At 33.9% G+C, this 16,571-nt stretch overlaps 1 protein-coding gene across 1 annotated transcript in view; it reads left to right on the top strand.

Moving 5' to 3' along the window:
* The window catches only part of PIK3CA (phosphatidylinositol-4,5-bisphosphate 3-kinase catalytic subunit alpha), an 85,804-nt gene that overhangs the window by 44,761 nt on the left and 24,472 nt on the right, over window positions 1–16,571 (top strand). The window contains exons 2-9 of the mRNA XM_012737019.3: window positions 3,537–3,964; window positions 4,518–4,727; window positions 6,215–6,465; window positions 8,399–8,644; window positions 9,647–9,732; window positions 13,360–13,465; window positions 14,697–14,849; window positions 14,951–15,085. Of these exons, the coding sequence (XP_012592473.1) occupies window positions 3,613–3,964; window positions 4,518–4,727; window positions 6,215–6,465; window positions 8,399–8,644; window positions 9,647–9,732; window positions 13,360–13,465; window positions 14,697–14,849; window positions 14,951–15,085 (1,539 nt within the window). The 5' untranslated portion in view covers window positions 3,537–3,612. The remainder of the gene's footprint in view (window positions 1–3,536; window positions 3,965–4,517; window positions 4,728–6,214; window positions 6,466–8,398; window positions 8,645–9,646; window positions 9,733–13,359; window positions 13,466–14,696; window positions 14,850–14,950; window positions 15,086–16,571) is intronic.

Below are 16,571 nucleotides of genomic sequence, written 5' to 3'. Positions count from 1 at the left end.
TTGAAATTCCTACTAATCTATAATATTCTACTGAAACTTTACCTCTCTGAAGCCTTCCTTTAACCTCCTCAGGCTTTTCCATATTCCGTCTTGTAACAATTATAACATTGTTAAAGTTGTTTCCCCAATAAACTGAGTCCCTCCACAACAGAAAGGAAGCATCTTACTTACCTTTGTTTTCCTACCATGCTTAGCCTGGAGCCTGACATTAAGCAGGTAATTCTGAAAACAGGGAAGGGGGAGGGGTTGACAGGAGAGCTAGCAAGGGATTCCTCACACCTAAGCTGTAGATAGCTATACCATTTAAATAGGAATCTGAGAAATCTGGGGAACTGGAAGCAGCTGAGAAAGCACGAGCATCTGAACCCCTTATTATTCTAGGCCTGTGTGTGAGCCTTGCATTATCCATGCTGCCTTCAAGCATTATTAGCACTTGAAACTGGCACTGTTTTATGGACTCCTTGTGTACTTGACTTCTGAGTAAAAGAAACAAAATCCCTTTTTCCTATCCCCATCTGGTGCCATCTCTAGATAATTTCTAATAGTTTAAAGAGGTGATGTTGGTAATACTTCACAAATCTATTAATAACTATTTACCATTTATTGAGTGCTTACTGTGTGCTGACCTCTTTTTGCTCATGTATTTTTCATATATTACCTCATTTAATCTTCACAACAATCCAGCGAAGTAGACACTATTATCCCAATTTAACAAATAAGGGTAGAAAATGAGGTTGAGTGAACTGAACTAAACTGCCCAAGGCCACATAACTATTAACTAAGGGAGCTAGCATTTGAATCTAGTGTATTCACCACCAGTGAATATTGCCTAACCATAACTGAAGTCCAGATAGCAGCATGGTCAAAGTAAGGGCTGAAAAAATCATCTAGGCCAGGCACGGTGGCTCATGCCTATAGTCCTAGGACTCTGGGAGGCCAAGGCGGGAGAATTGCTTGAGGTCAGGAGTTCAAGACCAGCCTGAGCAAGAGGTAGACCCCGTCTTAAACTAAAAAGAGAAAAAAATTAGCCAGGCGTGGTGGTACGTGCCTGTAGTCCTAGCTACTCCAGAAGCTGAGTCAGGAGGATCACTTAAGCTGAGGAGTTTGAGGTTGCTATGAAGTTAGCTGACACCACGGCACTCTAGCCCAGCAACATAGCAAGACTCTCTCAAAAAAAAAAAAAAAAAAATTATCTAGACCTGGATTCAAAATTCCATTTACTGGTGACAAGTAACTTCACTTCTCTGATCTCAGTTTCCCCATGTGTAAAATGGTTATACCTACCCCCAAAAAGTTACTGCCCACCTAAGTACATGGTACGTACTAAATAATAAATGTTAGCACCATTTGCCTCTTCTACACTTCTCTGTGAGCTCTGGGGTAATGGTTTTTGCAGAATAAGGTCTGGTGTGAGTAAAACAAATAACCATCAGAGTTATCCTCTGTCTTCTGTATAGCACTACCATAATGTCAACCATTGCCATCCAGAATCTCCAAGTGTTTGAATGCTATGATCACATTTGTTCTTTTAACAAAAAGAGTGTTTAAGTATTTAATAGTTAATTATCCATAAATATACTATAGTAGAATAAGAAATAAAATCAGTGATCTGTCTACTATAGCAGATTTCTTTCTCAATAATATTTAGGGAATATATGAGACTCTGTGGGTTGTTATTTATTATATAAAATAGTTGCCCCAGTGGTTCTGTAACAGCTCCATTCAACAAAGAAAATCATAAACACAGCTGCTGTTTTGGTGTAGCTTGTGGTTTTGGTTTTGTTTTCATTTCAGCTTTTTTATGCAGGCAGATCATCATTTAAAGGTAGTCATTTGGTGTTTTCCCTTGCCAAATTTTTTTGCGTATTTTAGAAAGCTTAGCTTAAATCACTTCTATAAGTGTACACACAGACTGACCCATTTGGTCTTTTTATTAGCTGATAAATTTTTCTTAAGTATATGAAATAGGATAATTATATTTTAAATTCTATAATTTCAGTGGCTCTCTTTTATAAATTTGAAGAAAAATATTTTCAACTATCAAAAAATAATTTTTTTATATTCTTCATTATCTTCCAGTTAATTTCTATATTTCCAGAGGTGGGAGGGGGGCTGTAAATTTCTGTTATTCCTATTTCTCACCTCTTTTCGTATGTTAACTCTGAAGCATACCATAGTCATTTGTTTGCAGCTGAGAATTGGTACAACAGAAATGTCTGGTCAGATTAGGCCTTATTATTCTCTTTAGGTCACACTGCTGTGGGGTGAAAGATGGATTATAGGATGTTTCATGGGTTTTGATATTATCTTATAAAAAAAACAACCAAGATTGTTAAAGTCTAAAAATTTCAGGACCTTCAAATCATAATAGCACTTAATAGTTCTTAACATATTACAAATTCTTTTTTTTTTTTTTTTTTTTTTTTTGAGACAGAGTCTCGCTTTGTTGTCCAGGCTAGAGTGAGTGCCGTGGCGTCAGCCTAGCTCACAGCAACCTCAAACTCCTGGGCTCCAGTGATCCTTCTGCCTCAGCCTCCTGAGTAGCTGGGACTACAGGCATGCGCCACCATGCCCGGCTAATTTTTTATATATATATCAGTTGGCCAATTAATTTCTTTCTATTTATAGTAGAGACGGGGTCTCGCTCTTGCTCAGGCTGGTTTTGAACTCCTGACCTTGAGCAATCCGCCCGCCTCGGCCTCCCAAGAGCTAGGATTACAGGCGTGAGCCACAGCGCCCGGCCCATATTACAAATTCTTAACACAAGTGTTTGGGACATTGTACTGACAGGGTTGTGGATCTTATTTGTTTGTAGATCATTTCAATCAGAAGTATTAGGACTAAGTTATTTGAGAAAGTGGATGGATCACTGTAAATTCATCATCATACTTCAGAGAAAATGCATTAATGACACTTTGTATTATTATAAATATATACCTAAATCATACTTTAAGAACAAAATGGTCTAAGATACCACTTCAACAAGAATCAATACCCCAAAATTTCAAAAATTGTTTTAAGAGAGAACAACTAAGCCATGTAATTTCTCATTATTACAGGTTGCAGGTAGAGGTTATAAAAGTAAAAGGATTTGACTTCTCTAAGCTTTATTTATCTTTCAAATAAGAGCAACAGACTCATGTTCTAAAAGATTCTAGCCCAGATTCTTTTGCTTTATAACATAGAAGAGAATGATAAAGATGAAATGTGATGGGAATTTTGGTTTGAATTACAACTTTTCATTCTTCCCATAGCCTCAGCTCTGTCTTGATGAGAGCCGACTAGAAAATCCACTCAAATATAATGTTTTTAAAATGACTTTATTAAATATAATTAAATACACGTGATCTTTGTAATCTGCTGAAATCAATTCTTTACAGCCTCAGAACAGTAGTCTCAATTAAAATATTTAAGATGAATAATTATTACTTATCCTAATCAATTCAAACTACAAAAATGATATTTTATATCTAGCAATGCCATAAGTGTATTCTACAGTTGTTTCTCTTTTAACAGATATTTCCTTTCTTTGGTAGGTTTCTGCTTTGGGACAGACATACATCTAATTCCTTAAAGTAGTTTTATATGTAAAACTTGTAAAGGATCAGAACAATGCCTCCACGACCATCATCAGGTGAACTGTGGGGCATCCACTTGATGCCCCCAAGAATCCTAGTAGAATGTTTACTACCAAATGGAATGATAGTGACTTTAGAATGCCTCCGTGAGGCTACATTAATAACTATAAAGCATGAACTATTTAAAGAAGCAAGAAAATACCCTCTCCATCAACTTCTGCAAGATGAATCTTCTTACATTTTCGTAAGTGTTACCCAAGAAGCAGAAAGGGAAGAATTTTTTGATGAAACAAGACGACTTTGTGACCTTCGGCTTTTTCAACCCTTTTTAAAAGTAATTGAACCAGTAGGCAACCGTGAAGAAAAGATCCTCAATCGAGAAATTGGTATGATATAACTTTCAGCTAAATGGCATTGTCATCCTATTCTAAAATACAAATAACTATGAAGCTCATCTTCTTATTACTAAAATATTTCTGCCTAAACCAGTACCTTTGTAATCTTAATACTTTTCTAAATATAAATCAGTATAAATCTGAAGTATTTTTGACTGCTAAGCTATGGAACTATTTTTATTTACACCTTGATATTATTCTATAAGGTTTTCTTTAAAAAATACCACTTGTGATATTTCATTTGTGAGATAGATTTGTTATATTCCAGTTTTGTTTTATTATTCTTTTAAAAATAATTGATACAGATGTTTGCTGCCTTTGCTCTAAACTGCTGATGATATTATCTTTTATATATTAAAAATATTTGGGACCTCGTCAGCTCTTAAGAAATATATATTCATCAAAAAATTTTTTAATCCAGAGAAACTTTTTTACTCCATTGTAATCTTCCATATCTACAAAGTTCCCTGTTTCTTGTTCGTAAGAAGCAGGTTCATATTATGTGTGTAATAAAATGTTATATTTTTTGTATAATTTTTTAAAGGTTTTGCCATTGGCATGCCAGTGTGTGAATTTGATATGGTTAAAGATCCAGAAGTACAAGACTTCCGAAGAAATATTTTGAATGTTTGTAAAGAAGCTGTGGATCTTAGGGATCTCAATTCACCTCATAGCAGAGCAATGTATGTCTATCCCCCAAATGTAGAATCTTCACCAGAACTGCCAAAGCATATATATAATAAATTAGATAAAGGTAAGAAAATTATCAATCTACAGTCATTACTATAGTGAAATCTTCTTCCTGTTCCTATATTTTTGTATTATCTTTTTTTTTCCAGCTAGATAATAAGCTTCTTGAAGGCAGGGACTCCTTACAGTGACAGGATATAGTTGAATGCCAAGTATACAACTTGTATGCAATAAATATTTATTGATTCAATGAATTGATGAATTGTGTGCATATGGTGCTTATTTCTTCATAATTTGTCTACCTCAATAAAGCTGAAGAACTTGAAATTCACTATTTTTCAGGACACTAACAGAATTAGAGCTGATTACCTTTTTATAAATTAAAACAAGTATAAACAGAAACATTTTATGAAATGTGAATACACATTCTTGTTATCATACCATATATATGCAGAAAAAATAATTTTCCTAATTGTTAAATGCTGTAATTTATCCTAATGAGTGATAATTTATAGACAGAATTTTGACATTTACTGTATCAATTTGTAGAGTTAAGTACACATGAAAATACATAAACTATATTGTTTTGGAAATAAATATTATATCAGATAAATATCTATACCTTTCAGGATAATGAGGTGAAGGTTCAATTTGAAATAATAGATTGACTCTCATACACTATTACATATAAAATTCTGTCAGTAGAATGAGTTAAGACATTCATATTACTGTTTCACCCATATTTTTCAAACTAGTGCAACATAAAATCTTTATTCAAAATTCTTTTCTGCTCCAGTATACTTCTTAGGTGAAATGGTCTTCACTTTTCCCCAAAATTTTTTATGAAAATTTTCCAACATACAGAAAAGTTGAAAGAATTGTATTGTGAGCACCCAGACCACTCTAACGTAGTTTTAATCTTTCCATTCTCTCTCTCTCTCTCTCCCTCCCTCCCTCCCTCCCTCCCTCCCTCCCTCCCTCTCTCTCTCTCTCTCTCTCTCTCTCTCTCTCTCTCTCTCTCTCTTTTGGTCCTTTGGCTTTAATTGATCTTAAAAGGAGAAAACTAGAAAATACACTTCCTCTCCCTCCTCATTTTCCTACCTTTCCTTCTCCATCTTTTCTGTCATTTCAATTCAGCATCTTTAAGCCTCTATTGATTCTTTCTTTACTTCCCATAGTTACCAAAAATACTTCTACCTTAGGCACTGTTGAACCTTTGATACCATCATGAGTCACTCTTCACAGGGGCTGCACCCTTGAAGTATGTCATGCAGTTTAGAATGGAAATTAGCTTGGTCTCAGGTACTTGTGACCCACTAGTCAGAGTTTTGCATGCTTGTCATAAAACATGAGATTCAGGCATGGTCTGCTAGCCCTATCAGATATGAAAATTTACTATTTCTACCTGATATTTACCTAGATTTAATTAGGCTGATTGTAAATCATTTCTGATTATAGTTAAAGTAATGATAGTGTATACTTTTTGAAATTTATCTCTTGAAGAATGAAACAGATACGGTGATTGCATCTAATAATGTTTTCCTATTACAGGGCAAATAATAGTGGTGATTTGGGTAATAGTTTCTCCAAATAATGACAAGCAGAAGTATACTCTGAAAATCAACCATGACTGTGTGCCAGAACAAGTAATTGCTGAAGCAATCAGGAAAAAAACTCGAAGTATGTTGCTATCCTCTGAACAACTAAAACTCTGTGTTTTAGAATATCAGGGCAAGTATATTTTAAAAGTGTGTGGATGTGATGAATACTTCCTAGAAAAATATCCTCTGAGTCAGTACAAGGTGAGTAAAAGTTTCAAGAATATTAATTTTACTTTTACATTTAAAAAGTAATCACATTGAAGACTAGTATCTGTATTTTTAGGACATACTTTTTGAAAATTAATATTAAATAGCACTTTGAGTTTATTTTCTATACTGTGATTATTTAATTTGAGAGGCTGAAAATGTTGACAGTTAAACAACCTGTGGTCTTTTATGATTTTTATCTCTAAGCAATGGTACTAGAATGGAATTAAAATGGACATTTCAAAAAATTGATGATCTACTGTTAAGATGTACTGTTAGTACTTCCCAACTCTCTTTCTCTATTCATTTAATAACTACCTACAAGAAACTGGGCATGGTGGCTCACTCCTGTAATCCTAGTACTTTGAGAGGCCAAGACGGTGGGGTTGCTTGAGGCCAGGAGTTCAAGACCAGCCGAGCAACATATTCAGACCCCATCTCTACAAAAAATACAAAAATTAGCCAGGTGTGGTAGTGCATGCCTGTTTTCCAGCTATTCTGGAGGCTGAAGCAGGAGGATTGCTTGAGCCCAGGAGTTTGAGGTTGCAGTGAGCTATGATAAGAGCCACTACACTCTAGCCTGTGCAACAAAGTGAGACCTTGTCTCCAAAAAAAAAATGAAACTATGTTTGTACAAAGTATATGCCGAGTACTAATTTACAACACATGGTCCTGGCCTTCAGGTTACTTATTGTCTAGTGTAGCTTTGGGGTAAGAAAATAGACTATTATGTATACAGTAGCATTTATATCAAAAATCTTTATCCTAACTACCATTTCAAATTTCAGACCGGTACATTTTAGGTTTTTTTGTAAATATTCTCATAATTTTATCAGTCTCCTCTATTTGCAGAATGAGTTTTGTTTTATTTTTATTTTTTTATTTTATTTTATTTTTTTAAATATTCAAATAGATCAGGATGTTTTATTTTTAAACAAAACTAATGTTTCCAGGAAATGTTTGGACAAAAAGAGCAAGTGAACATCAACCCTTGGATGGGATATCAGTTTGACTTAATAGATTAAATGACAGAGGCTGGCCAGTTGTGGTAGCTCACATCTGTAATCCTAGCACTCTGGGAGCCTGAGGCAGGAGGACTGCTTGAGCTCAGGAGTTCGAGACCAGCCTGAGCAAGAGTGAGACCTCGTCTCTACTAAAAAATAAAAAGAAATTTGGCCAGACAATTTTATTTTTTTTAATAAATAAATAACAGAGGCTTAATAAGTGATGTTGCTTTTCTGTTATCGAGTACAACATTTTCATAATGAATATCATCTGATCCTTATTTTATTTATTTTATTTTTTGAGACAGTCTCTTGCTGGGGCTAGAGTGCCATGGTGTCAGCCTAGCTTACAGCAACCTCAGACTCCTGGGCTCAAGCAATCCTGCTGCCTCAGCCTCCCGGGTAGCTGGGACTACAGGCATGCGCCACCATGCCTGGCTAATTTTTTCTATATATTTTCTTAGTTGGCCAATTAATTTCTTTCTATTTTTAGTAGAGACAGGGTCTCGCTCTTGCTCTTGCTCAGGCTGGTCTCAAATTCCTGACCTTGAGCGATCCACCTGCCTTGGCCTCCCAGAGTGCTAGGATTACAGGCGTGAGCCACCAGGCCCAGCCTGATCCTTAATTTTAATTCCTTTTATTTTTCTTTGCTTCCAGTTAAGGGTAGAAGTACAATGTTAAAAGCTGACCTTATTTTTTTCTTTTGTACAGTTTGTATCAGAGGTGCTTGGATTATCCTGTACTATAACCTAACTCCCAAATGTTAGTATTTTAAGTGTTATAGCAACTGCTAATAAATGTGATCTATAATGTTTGATTTTTTATCACCTTTACACATTAATATGTAAATTCGCATAATACTCTTGCTGCTTTTAAAATGAAAAATCTTATAGGAAATGGGTTCTCCCATTAATATCTTACAGTATATAAGAAGCTGTATAATGCTTGGGAGGATGCCCAATTTGATGCTGATGGCGAAAGAAAGCCTTTACTCTCAACTGCCAATGGACTGTTTTACAATGCCATCTTATTCCAGACGTATTTCCACAGCTACACCATATATGAATGGAGAAACATCTACAAAATCTCTTTGGGTTATAAATAGTGCACTCAGAATAAAAATTCTTTGTGCAACCTATGTGAATGTAAATATTCGAGACATTGATAAGGTAAGGTCAGATGCTTATGTTTATTATTTTATATAAATTATTTTATATAAACCTTTTTTATTGAACTATACAATAATCGGTTGACCTATAGTATGTTTTCAGATGTCTAAAAAAACACCCAAATCTCAGAAAATAAAAGCATATAATAAATTCTATTTGAGTTTCCATCCATATTAGCTATTACACAGCCCATAGTCCTTTGTCAATAATTCTGATATCCATAATTCTACCTCTTAAAACCAAAAGTTTGGCCAGGCATAGTGGCTCATGCCTGTAATCCCAGCATTTTTGGAGGCCAAGGATCACTTGAAGCCAGGAGTTCAAGACTAGCCTGAGCAACCATAGCAGGACCCATCTCTACAGAGAAATTTAAAACTTAGCTGGGCATGGTAGCGTATGCCTGTAGCTCTAGTTACTCAGGAGGCTGAGGCAGGAGGATCACTTGATCCCAAGCCTCCAGGTTATAGTGAGCTATGATCACATCACTGCACTGCAGCCTGGGCAAGAAAGTGTGACCCTGCCTCTAAAAGAAAAATCCAAAAGTTTTACAGAATTCATTTGGCAGAAAACCCTGACCCAACTTGAAGTGAGACTTTTTATAATCTTTATTAATCCCACTTAGTATAAATATTCATGTGTCTTATTATAGAAGTATTCATGTCATGGGATACTGCTCCAGCTTCTAAATGTTTAAAGTAATACTTAGTACATACCAATGTATCTTTCTAAAATATGAAAAACTCTGAATTATATACCTGGCTTAAAGGAACTGTGTGTCTACATTAATATTTTAGTAGTCTAATGTCCCCATTGTTATTAATGGATAAAGGCAGCAACAAATTTTGGTGAAGAATCTACATCAGTATTAACTTACTATATATGTGAAGAAAAGCTATATCTGAACAAAAATTTTATTGTTTACTATTTGGTTCTATCTAATATGTGTGCATATGTGTATGTATAAGTGTATATATTTATATACACATACTTTTTTTTTTTTAGATCTATGTTCGAACAGGTATCTACCATGGAGGAGAACCCTTATGTGACAATGTAAACACTCAGAGAGTACCTTGTTCTAATCCCAGGTAAGGAAGTAAATGGATTTCCATTTCCAAAGGTCATATTAGTGTTTAGCAATGTGATCAATAAAAGTAGTGTATTTTACATCATTAGTTTTATACAAGTTATGTAAGTTACCAAACATTTACTTAAACACCATATCTGTCAAATGAGTATCAATCACAGCATCACTTTATTGACTATTTCTAAAATCTTATCAGATGAGTTTTTCTGATTCTCTCTTCCCATTGTATCAAGAAGAGAACAAGATATGGTTATAATTTTGTGCTGATAATTCCCCACATTAGTTCAAAAACCTAGCATTTTCTTCTTTTCTTATCTCCATCATCATTTATGTGAAGGAGAAGACAAGTAAGAGTTGGTAAAGAACTTCACAGCCAAACTACTCTGAGGCAGTTTCCTTTAAATCACTCCCAAAAAGAGATATTTATGGCATTCAAATAGAAGATTTGGGGGAATAAATCAATTACTTGGGGGGAGGGGAAAGTTAATCAGGAACACTTTAAATTAAATAAAAGGTAGTATAATCCAATAGCTTGCCAACGTGCTATTTCTTTGCCTCTCTTTGGAGTCATTTTGAAATGAGAGTCTACCCCTGTATACTGAATATAATACCAGTAATATTTTGAGAAAACTCAAGTTAGTATTAAAGATTGAAGATGGGCTGTATAGCAGTAGAGCTAACTAGTTAATCCTCCAGAAGTAAATCTCATAATAAAGTTAGACTGACTTCTAGGAGACTCAGGAAAAAATTCTAGTTTTATAATTAAGTTGCTAAAGGTGGCCATCCTTCTAGAGCCTAGGTTAAGTTCAAAGAGCTGGTAGCCTTCTTTATCAGGAGGAAGGGAGATAGTTCCTTAGCCTATCTGAATCATCGTAGGTCAGAATGCATATCATTCAGGTTAGAGATTATGTTGTGGCAACAAACAACCCTAGGATGTTTCTTAATTTTTGCTAAAACAACAGCTTATTTTCCTCTCATACTGTCTGTCTGTCACAGGTTAGGTGGGGCGGTTGTGAAAAGAAAAGAAAAACAGTATTTGAGGGAAATAATAGCCAGAATTTTTCTGAATTTGGTAAAAACTATAAACTCACCAATCCAAGGACTTCCACAAGCCCCAAGCAAAGACCCCAAAATAATGTTTGATAGATTTATCCTACTTGTTTCAAGTACCAAAAGTAAACTAGCTTTATAAAAGTAAAAGGTGGACTTATTTAATAATATTTGATTAAAATGTTGAAATTTTAGTAAATTAAAGAAACTATTTAGAAAGGGCTAGATTTGGTTATCATTTCTTCAAGAATTCTCTAATCTGAAAGGTGACATCTTTGTGGTAGTATGAAAATTTTAAATTTTTAACTTTTCTATATTTATAAAAACAAAAAATCAGAGATAAATGAATATGAAGTTATTAGAAAGGTAGAAAAGTAGATTTTTAAAATTCTTACTGAGATTATTCCAAATCTGTGCTTCCCATATACTAGATAAATTATAATAGATACTTGATGATTTCTTCATGATTGTTACCAGTTATCTCCCAAAATCAGAAGCAATGCGTGTATGTCTATGTGTGCAAAACCATTTCTTAAAAATAAAGGACTTAATTTTAGGGGTATATGTGTGTGTATTGTGGGATGGGTAGACTTTAGAAGAGAGAAACATTTATTCTATTAGCATAGTGCTGAACAACTAGATTCATAGAACATAGCTCTCTTAGATGGTGTATAGAACACTTTTTATTAATTTATGAGCAATTCTAAAGATTTAGGAGTAATAAAAAGGCTTCAGTAAATTTAAATGGATATATCTTTAATTTTTCTTAAATTACTGTGTACTAACAGCAACATTTGTTTCTTTTACCTTTAGATTTCATGCTAAATTTCCCCATTTTAAATATGTCTTCTTTCTATAATGACCATATTTTTAAAAAATCTTTGTCCATACTTGAGCTAGAATGTATTTTACTGATAAAGTGTAACTTAATTTGACTAAGTAAAAATAGAATTTTTATACCATTTTGTTGTTTAAGAATTGTTTTATTTATAATCAAAGAATAGAACAATGAAGACACTTGAAAAGTTTTCAAAATTAATATCTAACACTTGAGCTCATAGGCCAGTTTCTATTCTAATCCTTTTACTTATATTGCCTCAATTAATTTTATGAGATAGTAACAACCTATGAAGGTAGGACTATTATTAGTCCCATTTCACAAATGATGCAAACAAAAGACAAAGCAAGGGTTACACATTTAGTGAAATAGTAGAAACAAGATTCTACTCCAGGTAGTCTGACTTCTGAGTTCATATTCTTTAACTATTGTTATAATGTTTTTTAAAAACACAGAAGTATTAATATTTATTATACGTGGCTCTTTATAAATATGCCCACCAAATATAGACATAACATGTAGCATCCATTAAGTTGAAGGAATTTATCATAAAAATTTGAATGATTTTTTCTTATTGCTTTTTGTAGTAATTTTTTATTTTTTCCTTATTATGAATTTCAAGTTTTATTACCATTTATGAAGGAGTTAAGCTTCAAATTCTAAGCTTCAAATACTTTATATAGCCTTCATTTTATTTACATATTAATTTATTTAGATTAGTGGGCTCTTCTGAATAATACTTTATATTACATATAAAAGTAATTAAATATAATTATGATAACTAATTATCATTAAAAAAATCTCCTTTAATCTTGTTTGATTTTCCTTTCTTTGGATTTTTTATAAGCAAAATTGAGGTTTTTTTAGTGAAGTATATAGGATACATGCATAAAAGTATACAAATAATCATATAGTTCAGTGAATTATTACAAAGTGAATACCCATGTAACCACTACACTGGTCAAGAAATAAAACATTTACCAACACTCCAAAAGCCCCTCTGATGTTCATTCTTACTTCTTCCAAAAGGTAACCACTATCCTAACTTCTGCCACTAATGATTAGTTTTGCCTGTTTTTTAATTTTATGTAAATAGACTCAAAGAGTAGGTATTCTTTTGTGTCTGGCTTCTTTACTCAATATTATGTTTGTAAGATTTCGTCTATTTTGTAAGTAACTTGGTCATTTTGATTGCTATGTAATATTCCATTTTATGACTATATCACAATATATCTATGCTACTGTTGGACATTTGGGTTGTTTGCAGTTTAGGAGTATTGTTAATAATTCTGCTCTTAACAGATGCACACAGTTTTGTGGTTTTCTTCCTAGAAGTCAAGCTGGGTCATAGGGTATACATATATTTACTTTTAGTAGATTATGCTTTCCAAATTGGTTATAACAAATTATACCCCCCCCCTTAGTATATGCGATTTACTACTACAGCATTACCCTTACCACCCCTTGGCATCATCAGTCTTTATAGTTTTAGCCATTCTCATGTATGATGATATCTCCATGATATTTTAATCTGCATTTTCTGTGCAGCAAATAATAATGACTACTTTTTCATGTTTACTGGCCATTTTGATATGATCTTATAAAGTGCCTATTCTGGTCAGTCTTTTGCTTGGTTTTCATTTGGTTTATGTTTTTCTTGATGATATTTAGGAGTCATTTATATATTCTGGATAAAACCCTTTTTTTGGTAAATTCTTTTTTCTTTAAACTTTTACATAGATGGAATGAATGGCTGAATTATGATATATACATTCCTGATCTTCCTCGTGCTGCTCGACTTTGCCTTTCCATTTGCTCTGTTAAAGGACGCAAGGGTGCTAAAGAGGTAAAGTATTTCAGAAGGAACCATTATGTCTACCTCTAAAAACTTAGGTACAAATTATATTGCTGAATGAAATTTTACACAAAATGGATGTTATATTTCTTTATTAAAGAAAACATTAGGCCGGGCGTGGTGGCTCACGCCTGTAATCATGGCACTCTGGGAGGCCGAGACAGGCAAATCACTCAAGGTCTGGAGTTCGAAACCAGCCTGAGCAAGAGCGAGACCCCGTATCTACTAAAAATAGAAAGAAATTAATTGGCCAACTAATATATATAGAAAAAATAAGTCAGGTATGGTGGCGCATGCCTGTAGTCTCATTTGGGAGGCTGAGGCAGAAGGATTGCTTGAGCCCAGGAGTTTGAGGTTGCTGTGAGCTAGGCTGATGCCATGGCACTCACTCTAGCCTGGGCAACAAAGTGAGATTCTGTCTCAAAAAAAAAAAAAAAAAGAAAATATTAATATTCTAGTGAACAAGGCTACAAAGGGAAAAAATGAAAAAAAAAGAAAACAGTAATAAATTAAACCTATTTTAAAATTTTTTAATAAATGTATCATAGAAGAATACCTTGGGAGAGCTTTAGGAATTTATGATGAATAAGTATGTTTTGAGTTCATATTGATACATTTTTTAAACATGCAGAGTAAATACATAATAGTGAGTATATAAATATCTGTCGTGCTTGCTTTAGTTCATATTTCCAATTTATAATTAAAGAAAATACCTATAATTTCAAATGGGAGAAAGGAAGGAAAGTACTTAAATTTGAAAAATCAATATGGCTTTTTGTAGATACCATATTCTTATAAATATAGAGACAGTTGATGAATTCACCTTTTTGAGGGCTGAGCATGGTGGCTCACACCTATAATCCCAGCACTGGGAGGCCAAGGCAGGAGGATCACTTGAGGTCAGGAGTTTGAGACTAGCCTGGACAACATAGAGAGACCCCCAACTCTACAAAAAAACATTTAAAAATTAGCCAGGCATGGCGGCATGTACCTGCCATCTTAGCTATTCAGGAGGCTAAGGCAGGAGGGTCACTTGAGCCCAGTTATTTGAGGTTACAATGAGCTACGAGCATATAATCATGCCACTGCACTCTATCCTGGGCAACAGAGCGAGACTGTGCCTCTTTTAAAAAAAAAAAACTTTCTGGGGAAGAAAAGTGTTTTGAAATGTGTTTTATAATTAAATCCATACAGGAGTGAATATTTTTCTTTGTTTCTTAAGGAACATTGTCCATTAGCCTGGGGAAATATAAACTTATTTGATTACACGGACACTCTAGTATCTGGAAAAATGGCTTTGAATCTTTGGCCAGTACCTCATGGATTAGAAGATTTGCTGAACCCTATTGGTGTTACTGGATCAAATCCAAATAAGGTAAGTTTTTTATTATCATAAATTAAATTTTTTTCTTTTTTATGACCATCAAGCACTATATATATGTATATTTAAAAAATGACTTTTCTCTCATGTCTTAGGAAACTCCATGCTTAGAGTTGGAGTTTGACTGGTTCAGCAGTGTGGTAAAGTTTCCAGATATGTCAGTGATTGAAGAGCATGCCAATTGGTCTGTGTCCCGAGAAGCAGGATTTAGTTATTCCCATGCAGGACTGGTAAGGCAAATCACTCAGTTTATTAACTATCTGTCATAATCTGTGGACTTGGGTACATACTCTTTGTATGGAAAAGTTTCATGTATTCTAGTTAAACTGGCATAGATACTTTGAGCTCTGGGATATATTGCAATAGAATAAAATTCTCTGTATGCTAATATTTTTACTATAACTCTGCTTCTTCAAAGTCCTAACCTGCCTTCATTCATTTAACAGATATTTATTGAGTGCTGACTATATATAAAGCACTGGGATAGGCACTAGGTAACAAAATCATGAACAGACCTACACTGAGTATACAGTCTAATGGGGAAAATAGACATTAAACAGATAAAAGTAGAAATGTAAGATTATAGTTAACCCTTGAGGAACATGAGTTTGAACTACATGGGTCCACTTACACACAGATTTGTTTCAATAACTATATTGGAAAATTTTTGGAGATTTGCAACAATTTGAAAAAAATCAGATGAACTGTGTATTCTGAAAATACTGAAAAAATTAAGGAAAAGTTAAGGTATATCATGAATGCATAAAATATATATAGATACTAGTCTTGTTTGCTACCACATAATATATACAAGACTATTATAGAAACTTAAAATTTATCAAAACCTACACATACAAATACTTACAGACCACACATGGCACCATTTGCAGTTGAGGAAATGTAAATATACATAAAGATGCAGTATTAAATCATAACTGCACAAAATTATCTGCAGTACCTACTGTATGACTATAATAATTTCATAGCCACCTCCTGTTGCTGTTGTGGTGAGCTCAAGTGTTGAAAGTATCTACTTAAAACGCTATGTGATGCTAGTCATCTCCTCGTGAGCAATTGGTCTCCAGTGAATTGTATATTGCAATAAAAAGTAATCTTTCACAGTTCTCATGTTTATTTCATCATGTTTAGCACAATATATGAACCTTGAATAACACCATGGAACCCATACAAAGTGCCACTAGTGATGCTGGAAATGCTCTCAAGAAGCAAAGAAAAGTCATGACATTATAAGAAAAAGATGAATTGCTTGATAAGTACCATAGATTGAGGTCTGCAGCTGTGGTTGCATACATTTCAGACAAATGATTCATCTTGTAAACAGATAACACAAACTTACCGTATCAATAAATATAGTGCAGTACTATCAGTAAGGCTTCCAGTCAACAGTAGGCATTAGTAATTAAGTTTTGGGAATAGAAAAACAAATACCACATGTATTCAGTATTAAATTGGAACTAATCAATCAACACCCATGTGCACATATAGAAGTAAAACTCAAAGGAAACCAAGTAGGTGGGAATGGTGAGGAGGGGACAGGTAAATTCACACCTACTGGGTACAGTGCACACTATCTTGGTGACAGGCATACATATAACTTTGACTGTAACTTCACAATTGTAAGTCATGTAACCAAAACATTAGTACCCCTATAATATTGGGGGGGGGTTAATACACAGATTTTCAACTGTGTAGGAG

This window comes from Microcebus murinus, chromosome 1, assembly GCF_040939455.1.
Source record: "Microcebus murinus isolate Inina chromosome 1, M.murinus_Inina_mat1.0, whole genome shotgun sequence".
Taxonomy (NCBI): domain Eukaryota; kingdom Metazoa; phylum Chordata; class Mammalia; order Primates; family Cheirogaleidae; genus Microcebus; species Microcebus murinus.
The sequence above is the reverse complement of the archived record's forward strand: the minus strand, read 5'-3'. Positions and strand labels throughout refer to the sequence as shown.